Raw genomic sequence first — 18896 nt, 5'->3', positions numbered from 1 at the left:
GGAGAGTATGTGATAGAAGAAAGCTAAAGATAAATGTGGGTAAAAGTAGGGTGATGAGATGTACAAGGGGTGAAAGTGGCAGTAGACTGGAAGTGAACATTAAGGGAGAGCGACTGGAGGAAGTGGATAGTTTTAGATACTTGGGTGCAAGTGTAGCAGGAAAAGGTGGAGTGAAGGTGGAGGTAGAATGTAGATTGAGAGAAGCGAGTAAATGCCTTGGTGGTTTAAAGAGTGTAATGAGAAATAGACATTTGGGAATGGATGCGAAGAGGAGACTGTATGAAGGAGTGATTGTGCCAACAGCATTGTATGGGGCAGAAACGTGGAACATAAGAGAAGAAGAGAGAAGGAGTTTGAATGTGTTTGAGATGAGGTGTCTGAGAAGTATGTTGGGGGTTACTAGGCTAGATAGAGTGAGAAATGAGGAGGTGAGGAGGAGAACAGGGGTGAAAAAGGATTTGGGAGATAGGGTTGATGAAAGAATATTAGGATGGTTTGGACACATGGAAAGAATGAGTAAAGAAAGACTAGTAAAAGAGGTATGGAAGGCAGATGTGGAGGGAGTGAACATGAGGGGACGTCCTAGGATGAGGTGGATGGATGGGGTGAAGGGGGCTTTGGGGAAGAGGGGAATGTCTGTTGAGGAAGGAAGGGAGAGGACGGAAGACAGAGGTGAGTGGAGAATGGTTGTATATGGATGATGTTGTGACTGCATGAGGAGGAATGGGCGGGGGGGTGGGGGGTGGGGTAGTATGTGTGAGTAAATTTTGACGCAGCCCGAAGGGATTTCTCCCCGTCCTCTCCTTATATGCAAAGGGGGACGGAGAGGGGGGGTCGCCGATTAAATGAAGCGGCCTTGCTGTGGATGTACTGTGTCTTGCGACACTGCTTCTGACCCAGGGCGGTGGGCAGGGTGCAGGGATGACCCGTCATCCAGGAGGTGCTCAGATGAGAGGAAGGGTGGGAGGGGTGTGGAGTGTATTTAGGGATGAATTGGGTGGGAGTGTTTTTATGCCTTTCCCTTTTTGGCTACCTCCCTTGGAAGGGGGAAAAAGCCTTGGTATATGTATGTATGTATGTTAGGGATGGAATATGTGGGAGTGGTTTTTATGCTTTTGTTTTTTGGCTACCTCCTCCCTTATAAGGGGGAAAGCCTTTGATATATGCATGTATGTATGTACAATTTTTTGTCACAATTTAAAATTATTCTGGTTATTTCTCCCATTATTTTGTAAGAAAACTTTTATGATTCAGAATTACTCTGGATATTTACATACTTCACACAAGGTTTACACACTTCATTCTTGGTCATGTACAATACTGTGGGGTCATGTATTCAACCCGTCTGTGGCCTCTCTGCCATAGAACTATTGAAGAGGCTGAAAGCATGTGTGAACCACTTACAGGGCCCTTACATGAGGAGGGGGGAGGTACATGTACCATGGGGGTAGCATATTTGGGGGCAGAGGGGGGCAATTCTAGTCTGGATGTGCCGGCCATAAGGCTGACAAAAGTAATTAACAAAAAAGAAAGAAAAAACAAAAAAAAAAAAAAAAAGTTCAGAGGAGCCCTGAATATTTTACCATAATATACAAATTTTGTGTCAGAATCAACAGATTTTTCCCTTATCCTTTCTGCAATAGGGGCATTAAATACAAATTAATTTTTTTTTATTATTTTGCAAGCCAATAACTATAACAGGTAGTAAGGAATGGTGGAGATAGGAAGTGGTGATGGGGGTCATCACCGAGAACTTATCCCTAGGGCGGCACTTAGGCATGTAAAGGCTCTGACCACTCGTCAACTTTGACGACAATTCTTTGTAAATAGACACTCCATCCCCACCTCCACAGGAAGCTAGTGGTTTTCAGCAAAAGAGGCACAAGGCAATGGATCGATTGATGCAGTAGAGTGGACTGCATTCTAATTCTGAAATACTCTTCCATTCGTAATGCTTCTATTACTAAAGACTTGGATTTTTTGTAGTTTTTTGGGGTCATGATATTGTGGACGCTTCTTGATTTTATCCAAGATTTAAGAACTTGGTGCCCAATGTGGATGCTGCTGCTACTGCTGCTGTATGAATTATATAAAATATAAGTTATTTTTTATCAACAATGACTTCTTAGCAATTACACGAGTACAAATACAAGGATTTCTCGATTTACGTGTGTTTAGAATACGAGATTTTGGAATAACACCCATGTAAAAAAGAATCTAGTCATTTTTTCATATTATGTGGATTATTTAGAATAACACAATGTCAAAAATCAAGTAAGCAATAGTAAAAATTAATTGTTCACTTTGTGATTTTTACATTACACAATCCCTTTAGGAACGTATCCCTCGCATAAATCAGGAAATCCCTGTACTTAGTACTATATAGTAGTGCTGATATACATGCATAAATACTTGACTTTTGCTCTTGATAAACAAGAACATCCTCTAATCAACTCAACACTTCCAGTACATGAGCAAGACAAAGGTTAGTAGCCCAAATTCATAATTATATCTTCAGGTGTCTCCAATTTAGATTTTTATTAAAACTACTGTACTTTCACAACAGTAATGGGCATTTTCAATAACTTGATATGAAAGAATCTTAACCTATGCACCTTTGGATCTGCAGGTGTCTCTGTTACTGATGGTGAGTTTGGTGTCTGTTCTTCTCTTTCTTGTTGCAACCGAGTTCTGCATCCCCCTGTATCCATGGTGTACAGTGATGGACCAGGCCGAATGATTTTAGCCGATCCCAAACACTCGTCTCCTTGGTAAAGCACTGCGTACTGAGGAAGAAGCCATTAATCAGTCTGTTGCCCCAATTCTTTCCTGTAGGAGACCCACAGGCTTCACTGACACAGGGCTAGTTTAAGCCCCAGTCACACCAAGCTTATGAGCTGTTTCCGACCACCTTTGATGGTGGCACTTTTGTTTCTCTCATGGTTAGAGCCAGGCTATTTCATATTCATCTTCATGACGGGGAGGAGGGGAAGATTCATTCCAATTGCATTGTTTTGAATTCTTTCTACAAACAGAGAAACAGCACAAATCAGCTTGGTCGTAAGCTTGGTATGACTACACTCTAACTAGTCACTAGTGCTAGCTGCAAGTTAACTTGCCTGGCAAGTAAGTGTTGACATTAGGATAGTATGGAGGCAAGTTTACTTTTGTTCACACTGGACAAGTAGAGGGGTAATTTACAAGTCACTAGCACTAGTGGCTACTAAACTAGCCCCGTGTCAACAAGGCTCTAGCTCCCAGGTAACTGGCAATAGCCACTGGACTGGCCCATATACCTTGGACTGTTGTCGGTGTTGTACAAATGTAGGATTGTTTCTATCTCACCAGCTGAAAGTACAGTACTACCTCTCATTAACGGACGTTAATTAGCTGTGTTTGCGGTGTTTTTGCTGTGTTTTCGGTGTTTTTGGTGCTGTTGTTTAGTGTGTGCAATCACTATGCCACCCAAAAACCACTCCAAATCAACGGATTATTCACATCCACGGACACCGTTACCCCCCTTTTAGTCTGTTAATGAGAGGTAGTACTGTACCTCCATTACAAGAGGGAAGAAGCCCGTGGTATATGAATAGATGGATGTGATAAGGTGGAGGAAATACAGTTGAAGTTGACATAGAGAGATCTTGAGTCCAGTTCAGAGATGAAGTACCAGCCCATGAAGCCTTAGTGCTAAAAATTTAAGATAGACCTCTTGTAATTCCACTCCTCAAATATGGTAAAATAAACCTTACTATTTAATTTGAAAAAGGTGTCAACACTGCATGTAATGTTTAATAGTAAAAAACATACCAACTCCAAGCACACTATGTCATTTTTATGAAAATTATAATGGGAGTTTATTGCAGAAATCATTTCCACTTATTTTTCCAAGCAAATTCTATCTACAGTATATTCATTTACCAAAGGCTTCTTCCCCCTTATAAGAGGGGTAGCCAAATCAAAGGCACTTACCCATTCCACTCCCATTCACCACCTCTCATCTTAGCTCCTCTTGGATGAAGGGTCATCCATGTCTACTGCCCACTACATGGGTCAAAAGCAATGCAGAAAGACAGTGCATTCATAGCAAGGCTGCTTCACTTAATTGGTGACCCCCCAATGCAGAAATCCCTTTGGACTGCATCAAAGCATCATCCATACACAGCCATTTCCACTCACCCCTATCCCCTGGCTTATCACTTCCTTGTTCAATAGACATTCTTTTCTTCCTCAAAGCCCCTTCCACCCCATCAATCCATCTCTTCCTCAGTCATCCCCACAAGTTCACTCCATCCACCTCTGCCTTCCACACCTCTTTTGCTAATCTTTCTTCACTCATTTTTCCCACGAGTTCAAACCACCCCAATTCTCTTTCATCAACCCTATCTGCCATCTCATTTTCCACCTCTGCTCTCCTCCTTTCTCACTCTATCCAACCTTGTAACCCCTAGCATACTTCTCAAACACTTCATCTCAAACTCCAAGTCTCCACCCTGTAAAAAGTTGTTGGCACATTCACCCCTCCATATAATCTTTTTGCATCTATTCCCATATACTTAGTTCTCATGTCAGTTTTTAATCCCTCAAGACATCTACTTGCTCCTCTCAATCTACAATCCACCTCCACCAAGCAAATTCTACCCTCCTCAAAATATGTGCACAACCAATCAGAAGTACCTTCCCTGGGGTGATGGCATGTTCTGGTGATGGCAAGACTATTCTGAAGTGATCTGAAACGGGGTTACGGTGCCACGGATTCTTAGGAATCAACATTGCCATGCACTCCAGCCTTTTCCAGTATTTCCCTTCCATTTGAACTTGCCCGTTCACTGGCCTGGATTGGTACAAGCTGGAAGGAGGTCGGTTTATCCATCCCATAGGCTCAGTCACTATTATAGAAGAGTAGAGTGCCGGATGATCTTCATCTTGCACCTGCCAAATAAACAAAATTAAAGGCTGCTACTCACCTGTCCAGGTGTGATGGCACGCTTGGGGTGCGCAAGACTAATAAAGACATTATTTTGGGTTGGGCTGCGATGCCACGGATTCAAGTCGTCGGGTGTAGCCACACAGTCAACCAGGGGCTGTGTGTTTTGGAACCGAAACTGACATTCAAGATGGCCTTGGGTATATAAATCCTGAGGTGGTTTGTGAATCCAATATAGGGACTCTGTCAACATTGTAGAGGAGAAAAGTGCTGGATGTTTTGTGCCTGCTACCTGACCATGAAACAGTAAACCACAAATGTAAATATTCAATGAACTCTGCAAAAAAGTAATTGGTGAATAAAATATATATATAAATACATATATACATACATACATACATACCAAAGGGCTTCATCTCCTTATAATTAACTTCAGCCTCCCTTCTAGTTTCCACATTCTCCTTCAGCTTTCTCATTTCATTCACACGTTTCCACAATTTTTTTTTCTTGTAAATTCTTGTACATTCTTAACCCCACCTCATCATTTTCATGCTTTCATTGTGCCACCTTATACCTCATTTCAAAACCCATTAAGAAAAGTATTATATAAGAAGATTTAACCTAACAAAATTGTATTACTTCATGATCTGGGGGTTGTGGGCATGAAGACAATTAACCACAAAATTTCACTCCTGAATATCAAAGTTATGAAAATTAAGCGTGTACTTACAACAGTAATATTACCCGAATCAGGAAGTTTTTCAGCGACAAAATAGGGATTTTTCTTGCCAGGGATATTACATCTCTGTCCCACGGTCCACATATGAATGCCTCGATGCTTCCCTATTACCTCCCCAGTCTCCAACTCTATGAAATCTCCTGGACGGTCTTCTATGTACTGTAAAATTAAACATTTGGTTATTATTATTACATACATACTACTATTTTATTATTATTATTTTTTTTATTTCCCCTGTGGGGCTACAAGGAGAAGGATGCCTAGTCCCAATCCCCGTCCCTTTCTCCTCGCCTCTTACGATCCAAGTGGGACAAGGTGCAGGGATGACCCGTCATTCAGGAGGTGCTAAGATAAGAGGGAGGGTGGAGGGGTGTGGAGTGAATTCAGGGATGGAATGGGTGGGAATGATTTTATGCCTTTTTCTTTTTGGCTACCCCCCTTGTAAGGGGGAAAAAGCCTTGGTATATGTATGTACATACTACCAAGGGCTTTTTCCCCCTTACAAGGGAGGTAGCCAAAAAACAAAGACATAAAAACCACTCCCACCAATTACATCCTCACACACTCCACTCCTATCCACCCATCCTTCCTCCTCCTTTTCTTGGCTCTTCCTCGATTATGGGTCATCCCTGTATCTCGCTCATTGCCCTGGGTCAGAAGCAATGCTGCACGACACAGCAAATCCACATCAAGGCTGTTTCATTTACTTGGCAACCCCTCCCCTCACTGTCCCTTCAAAAAAAAAAAAAAAAAAAAAACGACAAGGAGAAATCCCTTCGAGCTGCGTCAAAATATAATTCACACATACTCCCTAACCCCCCTATCCCCCACCCTCTCCCTTCCATGCATCACAGCATCAACCATTCTCCACTCACTCCTATCTTCTGTCCTCTCCCTTTTTTCCTCAGCAGACATCCCTCATCTTTCTCAATGCCCCTTTTACCTCATCCACCATTTCATGTTTAGTTACTTCCGCATGTTCACTACATCCACCTTTGCCTTCCACACTTCTTTTACTAATCTTTCTTCACTCATTCTTTCCATGTGTCCAAACCATCCCAATACTCTTTCATTGACCACATCTCCCAACTCCTTTTCCATCCCCTCTCTCTTCCTCACCTTGTTTTTCACTCTATCCCGACTAGTAACCCCTATCATACTTCTCAGACATTTCATCTCGCAACATTTAAACTCTTCCTGTCTTATGTTCCTGCCCCATACAGTGCTGTCAGCACAATTACCCCTTCATACAATCTCCTCTTAGCATCCATTCACAAATGTCTATTTCTCATTACACTTTTTAATCCTCCAATGCATTTACTTGCTTCTCTCAATCTACATTACCTCCACTCATCCCTCTCCCACCACACTTCTTCTAACCTCTCTCCCTTAATACTCACTTCCAATTTGATTATTATTATTATTAAGGAAAAAGAAAAGAAAAAAAAAAAGAAATGGGTGTCTCACTACCAAAATGGAAAATCCTAGACCAAACTATGGGCGTATCACTGGTAAGACAGAGCCACTTAAGAATTTGAGTGACATAAACATTTGTTCACAAGTACTTCTAAACTTTACCAGATGTCTCTGCTTGTCACCCAAGCACACCCAAGGCTCCCAAGCAAATATGTTATTGTTATTATTATTATTATTATTATTATCATTATCATAATGGTGAAGAAATTTATGAAAATAAATGTGTGATACTCTCCCTGTTCACATTCCCTGAGTATAATGTAGAAGAAAATTAAATCTTTTCACCTCTGCAATAAAATCCTGAAAATTTCTGGAGCCAATGAAGCAGATACCTGTGGAGTCTTTCTTTGAGGCCACACGGTCCAGACCAGCACTTTTTGCTATCATCCGCACCACATCTTTTGTGTATTCACCTGATGATTGGAACAAAAATCTATGTTCATTTTACAAGGAACATAGAGAAAACAAATTTACTTAATACAATAATTCTATCTATTTGAATACCAAGAGGCTTCTTCCTCTTATAAAGAAAGTAGTCAGCCAGGAGGGGAATGTCTGCTGAGCAGGGAAGAGAGAAGGCAGGGGGTAGGTGTGAGTGGAGAATTGTTGTGTATGATATTTTGATGCACTCCAAAGGGATTTTTCCACATATTCTCTATTTTCTGCAAGAGGAGACTAGTGGTCCTGAGTAGATGTGCTATCTTGCTACTTTGCTTCTGACCAAAGCAGTGGGCAAAAGACAGGGATGACCCTTCATCCACAAGGAGCTAAGATGTGTGAGAGAGAGAGAGAGAGAAGGAAAAAAAAAAAAAAAAAGAAGTGGTGGAATGGGTGTTTGTGGGTCAGTGCCCTGGCTGGCTATCCCCTCTCAAAAAGGGGAAGAAGCCCTTGACATATACATAAAATTTGCTGAAAGGTCCAGCATAAGATAAGATCTTACCCAATGGAAACATGGTGTGCTGCAGGGCCGTCTGGTCTATCTGACTCAAGAAAAAAGTTTGGTCTTTTTGCCGATCCATGGCACGTAATAATCTGACACCTGTAATGATGGAAAATCATGTCAAAGATAGAAAGAATTTTGAAAGGCACAGTAAGTAATTCATCTGTAATACAGTAGGTTTGCAAGTTCCATGTAACTTATGTTCTATGATTCACTGATTATACATGGTAGTCTAAATTCCTTAATTCACTTCTCCACATGAAACTGTGATGCAGGGAAGGGATGCAAGGGGGTTGTTGTTGTTGTTGTTGTTCCCTAAACTGTCTGTCCGAGCAGTCCCGTCTCCCCAAGGAATGCCACAGCCGAAACTGGGTTTCCCTACAAATCCTTTATAGAGTGTATGTTGTGTTGTTTGCGTGCATGATTGTGTATAATGCAGTCTTCCATTATGTGTTGTATGGTATGGGATAAAGTGTTACACCCTGGGTTGTAGGGAGTGGTTGTGTGTGTATTATATATTGACACAGCCCGAAAGGATCTCTCCCAGTCTTCTCTGTTTCTGCACGGGGGGCCGCCGATTAAGTGAAGCAGCCTTGCCATGGATATGCTGTATCTTGCTGCATTGCTTCTGGCCTAAGGCAGTGGAAGGGATGCAGGAGTGAAGATAAGGGGGAGGAAAGATTGGTGGATGGGAGTGAAATGGGTGGGAATAAGTATGACTTTTGCCATCTCCCTGGAAAAAAAATTGTGTGTGTACCAAGGAGGTGGCAAAAGTCAGTCCTTGGTACTGGGGGGAAAAGCCCTTAGTATACAGATAGACTAACTGATCTTGACATTTGTGGGTTGGCAATGCATTTTATTTTATTCGACGCTTCACTTAAGATTAAGGAAGCAGATGTTGCATGTTACATCCATCTCCTGTGTACTCCTGTACTTTAGAAAGTCTTGAACACCAAGTTTCTAAAGGCAGAATGGGGGACCATGATGGCTACTGCTGCACTGGATGTCCTACTAAGTTGATAGAGTTCTTTAGTAAAATGCTGGCCCTAGGTGAGCCAGTGGGTGAGTACTTTATTCATTTACAATTTCCCTGCAATACAGGTGATGATGTGTTGCTGTAAGCAGGCATTAAAATGTGAAGCATTTCAAGCATGTGACAGTGTAGTCCTACTGCATGTCATTTGAAGTCAACAAGCATGATGCTTGGGGCGAGTTAAATCTGTCTGTTTTTGTTTTATCATATTATGTTGCATTTTTGTTAGTACTCCTAACCTACATAAAATATTTTGTGTTATGTAAAAGCCTATTCATGTTACAAAATCTGTTCTTATTTTGTTCTGTTTTCTTTCATTTTTATGCGTTTGGATGAAAAGAAAAATGGCCTATGCTGAAATTATGTAATAATCCTAGCCTAATCCTATAATGAATGAGCATGTACAGAAATGAAACTGAAATAAAAGTACTTTGCAGTAACCTTAGTTTTCAAGTCTTCTATTTATCTATATACCAAGAACTTTTTCCTCCTTGTAAGGAAAGTAGCCAAGTCAAAGGAACATACCTATTTCCACTCCCTTCCACCACCTTTTCCACCCCTCCCATCTCAGCTCCTTATGGATGACTGGTCATCCCTGCATCCACCAACTGCCCTGGGTCAAACACAATGCAGCAAGACACAGTACATCCACAGTAAGGCTGCTTTATTTAATCGGCAACCCCACTTCTCCATCCCCTCAAATTCTAAACTGTGGGACAATTTAAGGAGGGTGACCTACAAAAGTGCCAGTATAGGAAGTGCATTTAAAATGTAAACATACCATATAACACAAGTTCTGCAATCCAATAGCTAATGCACAATTGTCAAAACATGGACAGAACCTGCATACCCAGTGTATAAGCATTGATTTTTTAAAACAATATCACACTGTATCCACTATAAAATATATAACCAAGACAGTATTTCTTGACATTTCAGTGCATTATAGTATAAAAATAATTTTTTTGTTGAAACATTTTATACCATTTCTGGGATCATATTTTTCTAGGTGCTCTCCAAAAGAGGTCCTTGCATAGTGCCCTGTTGCCACAACATCCGCATTCAGAACTTCTTTTGCATGGTTGAGGAATGGCCGGAACTTTATATTTTTATTACATAAAATATCCGGATTCGGAGTAAGTCCTGCTTTGTAGTCTTCAACCATAGCCCTGCAAAAAAAAGAACAAAAATATCTCTTTGCATATCAGAATCTTGCATCATCTACAACAAAGTCTAAGGAATGACATCTCAATCAATCCATTCCCACAGATCTCTTCTCCAAGAGACCCAAGGCCTCAGGTAAGTGACAACAGCCACCAGAATGGCCCATATTGAGTATGCCACTCAAGGAAGATATACAGTCGTACCTCGGTACTCGACCGCCTCTATACTCGACCAAATCGGTGCTCGACCAAAAAATTCGAGTAGAAAATGCATCGGACCTCGAACAGATTTTCGGTACTCAACTAGCTCGAACAGCGGGTAAGCGTCAGTTCGACTCAGACCGCCAGCGGAGTAAGACGTACGCAGTTTGTTCGAGTATTTCTTCCCAGATTTAAACTTTTTCGTGTTGCTCTAGCCCTTAATAATGGGTCCAAAGAAAGACAGTGATAAGGGGAAAATTGGTTTCGGTGTTCGAACAAATCGGTGCTCGACCACCACCTCAGAACGGATTATGGTCGAGTACCGAGGTACGACTGTACATTTTTTTTTTCTTCCTTTTTTTTTTCTTGGTAGGGCTAAGGTGGGGCAGAATAAAATGAGGTGTTTGATATCTTCTGTATGATGGTTGCATCTGGAGCAGTTTGATTCTGTGGCAAGGCCTATTTTGTGTTGATAATGTCTTAATGCTGGTTGGTGATGTGATCAGTGTCATGCTAGAGGGGTGTGCATTTTGTAAACATCAAGATAAAACTTACCCCTCTTTTGATAAGTCTACTGTTTAACAAAGTAAACTTTAATAAACCTCTGAAGTGACTCATCTCAGATGTCAAATATCCATGCAAATACGGTACCATTAAAGGAAAAAATCCTACTACTCACATAAAAACATCATTCCAATACTCCTTCACATAATTAATTTCATGAAAAGGAATATCAAGCTTCCGACACACCCATTCAGCATCTTCAGCATCAGCATCATTTGAGCAATGTCCAGTTTCGTCTCCTAAATCCCAATTCCTCATGAAAACTCCAATAACTTCATAGCCTGTATGAAAGAATGTAAATGTGTGAAAAATACATCATAACCATTAACACATCTTTGCTATGAGGATATATTTTCTGGATCTCATTCTGGGTAATACCAGGCGATTCATTCAAGTTAAGAGGCTATCATAACAAAGGGATTAAAGCTATGGTGTCTGCAGCTTCAAATATACAAGTTACAATTACTCATGAAAGACTTAAACTATCTATAATAAAAAAGTTGAGAAGGATGAAATAGAAAAAAAATAATATAATAAATATATAAATGAATACTTGCCTTTCCTTTTAAGAAGGAGCGCAGATACAGCACTATCCACCCCGCCAGATACTCCTAGCACAACACGACGGAATCTCCCCGCCAATCCACTCATGGTAGTCAACTACTGAAAAAGACGACCATCCATTAAAAATATAGTTTTACTGGAAGTATTCTAGTACCACACTACACCAGTGAGTCATTGAAAACTAAGATGCTTACACCTATTGAATGCACTCAAGTTGTATAAAAAACACCAAACACATCTTCCTCCATTATTTCACATATATGAGGTACTGATAATGTATTAAATACTTTTGACAAAGAGATCTTTTGGATAAACCTGTGCAAGCAAGGAAGGGAGAAAGTAGGAGATAGGGATGAGTGGAGAGTTGCTGTGTATAGATGATGCTGTTATGTAAGAAAGGGAGGGGTATAAGGGGTGCTTATGTGTGAATGATATTTTGATGCAGTCTGAAGGGATTTCTCCCAGTCTCCTCTTTTTATGCATGAGAGGATGGAGAGGAGAGTTGCTGATTAAGTGAAGTGGCCTTGCTGTTGATGTACTGTGTCCTCTTACATTCCTTCTGACCCAGGGCAGTGGCCAGGATACAGGGATGACCCGTCATCCATGAGGAGCTAGGATGAGAGGGAGGAGGGGGTGGTGGAGGGGACTGGAATGGGTGGGAGTAGGTATATGCCTTTGACTTGGCTACCTCCTTTGTAAGGGGGAAAAACTCTTGGAATATGGATAGATCAACACCAAATAGCAGGAAAAGCAAGGAACATGAACAACTGGATCTCAAGGACTTTCCACAAAAGAGATAGACAACTTCTACTAATACTTTGGAAATCATTAGTACATACATACATACATATACCAAAGGCTTTCTTCCCCCTTACATGGGAGGCAGCCAAAAGACAAAGGCATAGAAACCACTCCCACCCATTCCATCCCCTACATACTCCACTCCCCTCTACCCTCTTCCCTCCCTCTTATCTTGGTACCTCCTGGATGACAGGTCATCCCTGCATCTTGTCCACTGCCCTGGGTCAGAAGCAGTGTTGCAAGACACAGCAAGGCTGCTTCATTAATTTGGCGACCCCTCCTCTCCGTCCCCTCATGTAGAAAAGAAGAAATTATTAGTACTGCCTAGAATAGAATACTACTACCAGTTGTGGTCCCCATACAAGACACTGCCACAATAGATGGCCCACAAAGGATGTTCACCAACAGAATATGGGGGTATACAACGAATTAATTACTGCGACAGACAAACACCTCCAGATACATTCCCTTCAAAGAAGGAGAAAAGAGTACATAGTTATATACATATGGAAAATCCTGGAAGAAATAGTGCCAAATGTAGGGTCCACAGTAAACATCCATGACTGAAAAGGTAGGTTGTGCTATGTTAGGCCAGGTCCATACAGTTTTCCATATAGATGCATAAATACCTAGAATAGCTTAGGATGTGACATAGCCCAAGCTCAAACAATACATGAATTCAAATTTAAATATAACTGGAAATCAAGGATATAGAAAGTTGGATCTGTATATGAATTTGAGGTTAGGTAGGATAAATAACTAGTTGATAGGACACAGTAGGTAGGACAAATAACTAGTTGATAGGACACAGGACCCAAAAAATGTTGCTCCTTTTCCTGTATACTACAAATAGGTAAATACAATGAACTTCATGCAGCATTGCATGAAGCAGTTTGCAGTACTGAATGCAGTGTGGAGTGTCCACACTCTGTTGCCATCCAGAGAAGTATATTTAGTTTAAATAAATAAATCCCAGAATGTTGCACTTGCCCCCACTCTATATTCACCATCCTGGATAGCTTAATACATGATGTATCTACCTAATTGTATTTACCCATCATAGTATAAAAGAAAGGGGCAACACTTGTCGGGTCTCATTTCCTATTCTCTAATTTTCTAGCATACCTAGGGTCAAATTTGTGTATGGTTCCAACTTAATCTATATCTTTCATTTCCAATTATCATATTTAGATTTGAACTCCTGACATTCACCCTATGCATCACGATGGGCACAGCCTTACTGCATTAAATTAGCAGAGCTAGGCATGTTCCTCGGTGTGTTCCACTTTAGTTTGGCAGTGGTTAGTGTCATCATCATCAGCTTCTCAGAATCCATCAAAACAAATATGGCATTTCAAGGAGTCGCCGTGGCTCCTGTCGTTTGTGTATCATTCTTAGCAACCTTTTCCGTTATTGATTTTCACCAAGAAAAACATATATTACCTTGATGTATTATAATTTACAAATTTTTTTACTTTTCTAATGCTATATCGCATAAGTGTGCACTTCTGGAAAAAATACCATTTGAGGCTAGGTATAATAAAAGAGTAGGAGACAGGACCTAACGATTACTCTTTCCTATTACTACAATTAGGTAAATGCCCAACCGCTTAAATTAGGTAATTATAGAGGGCAGTACATAGTGGGTGAAGACCTCGGTGCACGATTCCCCCTCCTGCAATGGGGTCCAATTCTTTGACGGCCAGCCAAAATAAATTTGGGGCCTAATTAACATTCCCTCTAAGCTGTGTGCATGTACGCGCACACATATATTTTACAATTAGTGCACATGAAAAATGCGAGCACACAAGGTTTTCAAATTATATTAAAATCCATTCAATAAAGAAGTTCCACCCAAACATCAACTTATAAATTCTCTAAAAATATGGTAACTTGCCAACCGTCAAACCATTTTTTTTTTTCATCTTCTAACTCTAGTGCTTCCATTGCAAATGAAATGACTTTGCCACCATGGGTGGGTACATGCTTTTCATGGAAGGCAAAGTTTGTGCACAAGCAAATGTCTGTGCACGCTCAGCAAAATATTAGAGGGAACATTGGGCCTAATGGACATAAAAGTGGTGTCACGCAAACCCAGGCTGGACAAGTGACTTGGCAAGCTACCAGATGGGCCACCCATTTCAGGATACCCAAGTCCAAGCCTTGACCACAACACCCTGCCTGAAGCCGCAAGAGTAGGAGGGGAGTCGGAAGCACCTGGAGTCAGTGGAAGTCCATCTATCCTAAGCCATTAATGGGTAGAATCAACCAAAGTAAATAAATTATAAAGTATGCAAAATGTATTTTTTTTACATCCTTTAGTTTAGACATCTAGAATCTAGTCTTCCTGTGTAGTGTTTACTTAGTTTACTTGCTTACTTGTATATATGCACTATACATATGTTAGTTTCTTTGATAATGTATTACTTGATGGGCCGGGGTACCAGAGGGTATGAGCTGTCCAATTACACCCATGTATCTAACCTCGACTGGGTAACCCAGTGGTTGCCAACCCGGTGAGTTAACCTCCTGTTATTATCATTCAATCAATTTATGAAGCCAAAAAGTGACAGGCACAATAGTGAAGAATGGTTTGATCTTTGATGGATGGTGGGTTAAAAACAACCTATGATATGAACAGTATCTGTGAGGATACCGATTTCCAACTAATCAATTAAAATTTGCCCAAGTTTATTAATTTCAAAATTATTTGTTTACTTCTCAAACTGCCGTTTGAATGGCACTTGTTTGCATGGTACAATTGACAACTATGACCAGAGAGTAAATTCTATACTTACATTTTCCGATCATACATGAGAAGTGTAATGTTACTATTCTCAAGCTTAGACAATTACATAAATTAATGATCGTGCATTTGTTTACTCTCCAAAGACATCACCATAGGAGTACAGACGACGTAACATTGCAATTATTTGTTTTAATGCCTGGACACCTAGATAAAGTATATAAATAATGTTACAATTATGTCAAATAGAAATTTATTACTACACGCGAAAATTAATGTAAACAAAATATGGATAACATAAAACAGCTGATTACGGTATCAGCGTCAGAGTTGCCATGGTGAACACTGCTCTGTGAGCGCGGAGTTTGAAGGGGAATCTGCCAGTGAAATGAATTACTTCTAAATGTAAAACCTCTTGAAGGCACTGATGAGACAGCCCGTACATCTTTCTCTAGGGATCCAACTTATGTTCAGAGGTAGGGATTAGTTACTACTCGACAACAAACCAAAAATATAGTTAACGATAGTTCTAGCATTAGACTAGTCTAGACTCTAGTGATTATTCAGTGGCTGGGTCAATTTTGCAGTCAGTCTCACCTCTCAAGATGATTCTCTTCAAGCTGGATCCTCATCAGTGCTCCCATTAGTCAATGTAAATAGTCTTAGCAGTAAAGTTCAATTTGTTCTTGTACTTAATAACATGAATATTTTTGTTGTTACAGAAACATGGTATCATACCAGATTCGTTTGTTCCTATTTCAAATAATAGTACAATTAAGAAAAATGCCTTAGGGGTTGTTCCTAAATATAATGTTTAAAATTTTATATACAGTAACGTAAATCTCGTTCGACGTATTTATTAACAATACTGTAGATAAGGGTGAAAACTAAGGTGTAGGTAAGGCGTGGTTAGAGTAATCAGTTTGAATGAGAAGAAACACTAGAAGCTGAAAGAAATGTAGGGATGAAGAGGGAAATAATAGAGGTAGTGTAGTGTCACCGTTGACACCTAGTTATATGTAGTGCCACAATGACAGCTGCCTCTACTAGAATCCTGAACAGGATGTTGGGAATTTTTCTAAATCTAAGGTTCTTAGTCTATGTTTTCATCAGAATGCGCTCTAATGACGCCACGGAGGGGTGGAGTCAGAGTTTACCAATAATGCCTAGCGATCTCGCTTGTAGAATTTTCTAGAAAAAATGCAAATAAACGAAAATAATAATTCCTGACCTTCCCTTAGGAGTAGAAGAGAATGGATTTGTTTCAAGGAGGAAGTGACAAGGTGTTCAAAGATGGTATGTGGAACGAGGAAGATGGGAGGGAATAGAAGGAGGGATAGTGGGGTGGGATAATGAGGTGAAGATGGTAGAAAGGGAAGCGAGAAAATGTGGATTTATTGCAAAATAGGAGTCGGGAAATATATGAAAGGCACAAGAAAAAGAGGAAAAACAAAACGTAAGATAAGGGAAGCAAAGAGGAGAGCCGATGTAAAATGGGTAGGGGTATGATAAAAATTTAGAACAAAAAATGGAAATGTATTTTGGAAGGAAGGTGAATGTTGAGCCAAGCATAGAGAAAAGGATAAAAGGTGCAGATGGACACATGTTAATGGAAGTAAAGACTGTAAGGGAAATGTTCTGTAGATATTTGTTGAATGCGGAGGAGGATAGGGAGATATTGGTTGTGACAGTGGAAGGCACAAAGAAAAGGACTGTGATAGGAAAGGGAAATGTGAGGTACAAGGAGCTTTGAAAACGAGGAGAGCTAGGTTGTGTGGTTGTCATACGGTGTTTCTAAAGGGAGGCACGGTTGTAGTGCATTAGCTAGTGAGATTGTTTAATGTGTGTCTAAGAGAGGGGAGAGTGCCAGAAGATTGGAATAGTGCCTGTCAGGGCCCCGACATGGGTAAGTGCCGCCCCCCCCCACACCACCACTACCACCACCTTCCACATCTGATGGTCACTAGCACGATTCACATGTAACATTCATACACAAAACAACGTTTATACACACATTCATACACACAACTCATGATAAATAAATCATGCATTAAAAGTACATTAGGGGGAATTTGTTTTACATTATTTTCAATAAAAGTGCCCACACCCAAAAAAAAAAAAAAACACCTAGGGGCATTGCCCCCCCCCCCCTTGTCGGGGCCCTGGTGCCTGTATAGTTCCGCTCTACAAAGAAAAAAGGGACAAATGCGGATGAAGTGGTTTTTAGAGGGATCAGTTTGTTCAGCGTAACTGAAACGTGGCACGTCCTTAACGTGAATAGAATCCTGTGGGTGCGCTGTATCACGCCCTTGTGTGGATAAAGTCTCCTGCTTATACTTTTTTAAGGCGCGCCTTGCGAGAATATAATGTTGTATAGTGTATATTATAATGTGTATTTCATAAAATGTGTTCAATTGCGCATTACCAGTTTGTTGGGGTGCACGTACTGTCAGATAACGCCAAACTCAGAAACGTTACATAATTTGGCGTGAAAGCTTGTTCTGCTTTCCCATTGGTTGGAGGTGTTTAAGCTACCTACTTTGGATACGTTTTGACATCCCGGAAACGTAAGCACCCATTCGCGGACTATAAAAGGCAAAGCGGAGAGCAACCCAAGAGAGTCAATAAAGGAGACACAAACAGAGACTACAGAGAGGGACGACCGAGAGAGAAGAGAACAGAGAAGTCAAGAAAAGAAGCAGACGCTCATCTGAATCAACGTTGAAAAATTTCTACATTCGTCGATTACGACAACTCAGCTAAACAAGTCCTTTGGACCACAACCATTGCTAAATCTCCACGCAAAGTGCACAGCCTTCGTGCTTTTTCCGAATTGTTTCAGACATCCCCAGACTGCTGCTGGGCTAAGTGAGACTCGACACGCTCTGCTATTTCTCGACTACGAAACATCAACAAATATCCCACGTGTTCCCGACTACCAGAAGAACCCCCTACCAGAAGTTATCGTGCATCAGCCTCTCTTCAAACAACTTATTTGTTCCCGAGAGTCGGCCCAAACGACATTCTGTTGGTGCGACTTTTAGCAACCAGGATCAAAACTCGACTACATCAAGACTTCGTTTCGCCTCAACAGGGCTCAGCGCTGTTTAAGCACTGTGGCGACGGAATGTAGCAGGTTAGGGTTAAAGATCTCCCCTACAAAGTCGAAAGCTATGGCACTGAGACTCAGGACAGAAGGGAAGCACCTCACCATCCAGGACCTTAGGCTGGACTGGGTTCACCAGTATCAGTACCTGGGGGTCTGGATTGATGAGAGGCTCACCTTTCAGAGGGAACTTACCTATCTCAAGGAGAGACTGAAGGCAAGAACCACAGTTATGAGAGCAATGACGGGGAAGGCACTCGGTGCCACGCATCGGGTCCTTCGCACATTCTATGTGCACGCAGTCCGCAGTCTGGTGGACTACGCTGCCCCAGCTCTCATAAATGTGGCGACTGCCAAACTTGAAGACCTGGAGCCTTGCCAAAATGCCGCAGCAAGGATTATCCTAGGAGCTCAACCTTGGACTAAGATCGTTAACCTCCGAATGGAGGCTTCGTTGCCTTCATTAACATCACGGGTCAGAAGGCTGGAGGTCGACTTTCTTGCCAAGTTGGTCCAGAGCCCCAGGATAACTGAGCTGAGTCAGAGCCTTGTGACAGCTCTGGGACGGGTGGGTACTTTTATCCACTCCGATACCTGGCTGGCACAGGCGGCAGGGATCCTAGACTCCTTCAGGCT

At 41.2% G+C, this 18896-nt stretch overlaps 1 protein-coding gene across 6 annotated transcripts; it reads right to left on the bottom strand.

The window, feature by feature from the left end:
* Positions 1–1083: 1083 nt before the first annotated feature.
* LOC143034606 (mitochondrial tRNA-specific 2-thiouridylase 1) lies at positions 1084–15355 on the bottom strand. 6 transcript variants are annotated; one of them, XM_076200918.1, is made up of 11 exons: positions 15207–15337; positions 12588–12699; positions 11601–11706; positions 11159–11324; positions 10100–10284; positions 8083–8181; positions 7428–7555; positions 5658–5825; positions 4678–4932; positions 2616–2786; positions 1084–2076 (listed from the first exon to the last, which is right to left on the bottom strand). In XM_076200918.1, the coding sequence occupies exons 3-11, from the start codon at positions 11692–11694 to the stop codon at positions 2068–2070; spliced, it is 1275 nt and encodes a 424-aa protein (XP_076057033.1). In that variant the 5' UTR covers positions 11695–11706; positions 12588–12699; positions 15207–15337; the 3' UTR covers positions 1084–2067. The 6 variants fall into 6 exon arrangements, with proteins under 6 accessions (XP_076057033.1, XP_076057036.1, XP_076057037.1 ...); XM_076200921.1 differs by lacking the exons at positions 4678–4932; positions 12588–12699 and adding an exon at positions 4968–5219 and having other exon boundaries at positions 15207–15355; XM_076200922.1 differs by lacking the exon at positions 12588–12699 and having other exon boundaries at positions 1084–2073; positions 15207–15355.
* Between the last annotated feature and the right edge of the window lie 3541 nt (positions 15356–18896).

This window comes from Oratosquilla oratoria, chromosome 17, assembly GCF_046742065.1.
Source record: "Oratosquilla oratoria isolate Oo_2021 chromosome 17, ASM4674206v1, whole genome shotgun sequence".
NCBI classification, from domain to species: domain Eukaryota; kingdom Metazoa; phylum Arthropoda; class Malacostraca; order Stomatopoda; family Squillidae; genus Oratosquilla; species Oratosquilla oratoria.
The sequence above is the reverse complement of the archived record's forward strand: the minus strand, read 5'-3'. Positions and strand labels throughout refer to the sequence as shown.

Excerpts from the sequence above, each read along its gene's own strand:
- LOC143034606 (XM_076200917.1), bottom strand. The coding sequence starts at position 11,694 with ATGAGTGGATTGGCGGGGAGATTCCGTCGTGTTGTGCTAGGAGTATCT. Across the intron at positions 8,182-10,099 it reads AAAATATGATCCCAGAAATG|GTGTCAGATTATTACGTGCC; the intron begins GTATAAAATGTT and ends CCATCATTACAG. Across the intron at positions 2,787-4,677 it reads ATGCCATCACCCCAGGGAAG|TACGCAGTGCTTTACCAAGG; the intron begins GTACTTCTGATT and ends CTTCTTCCTCAG.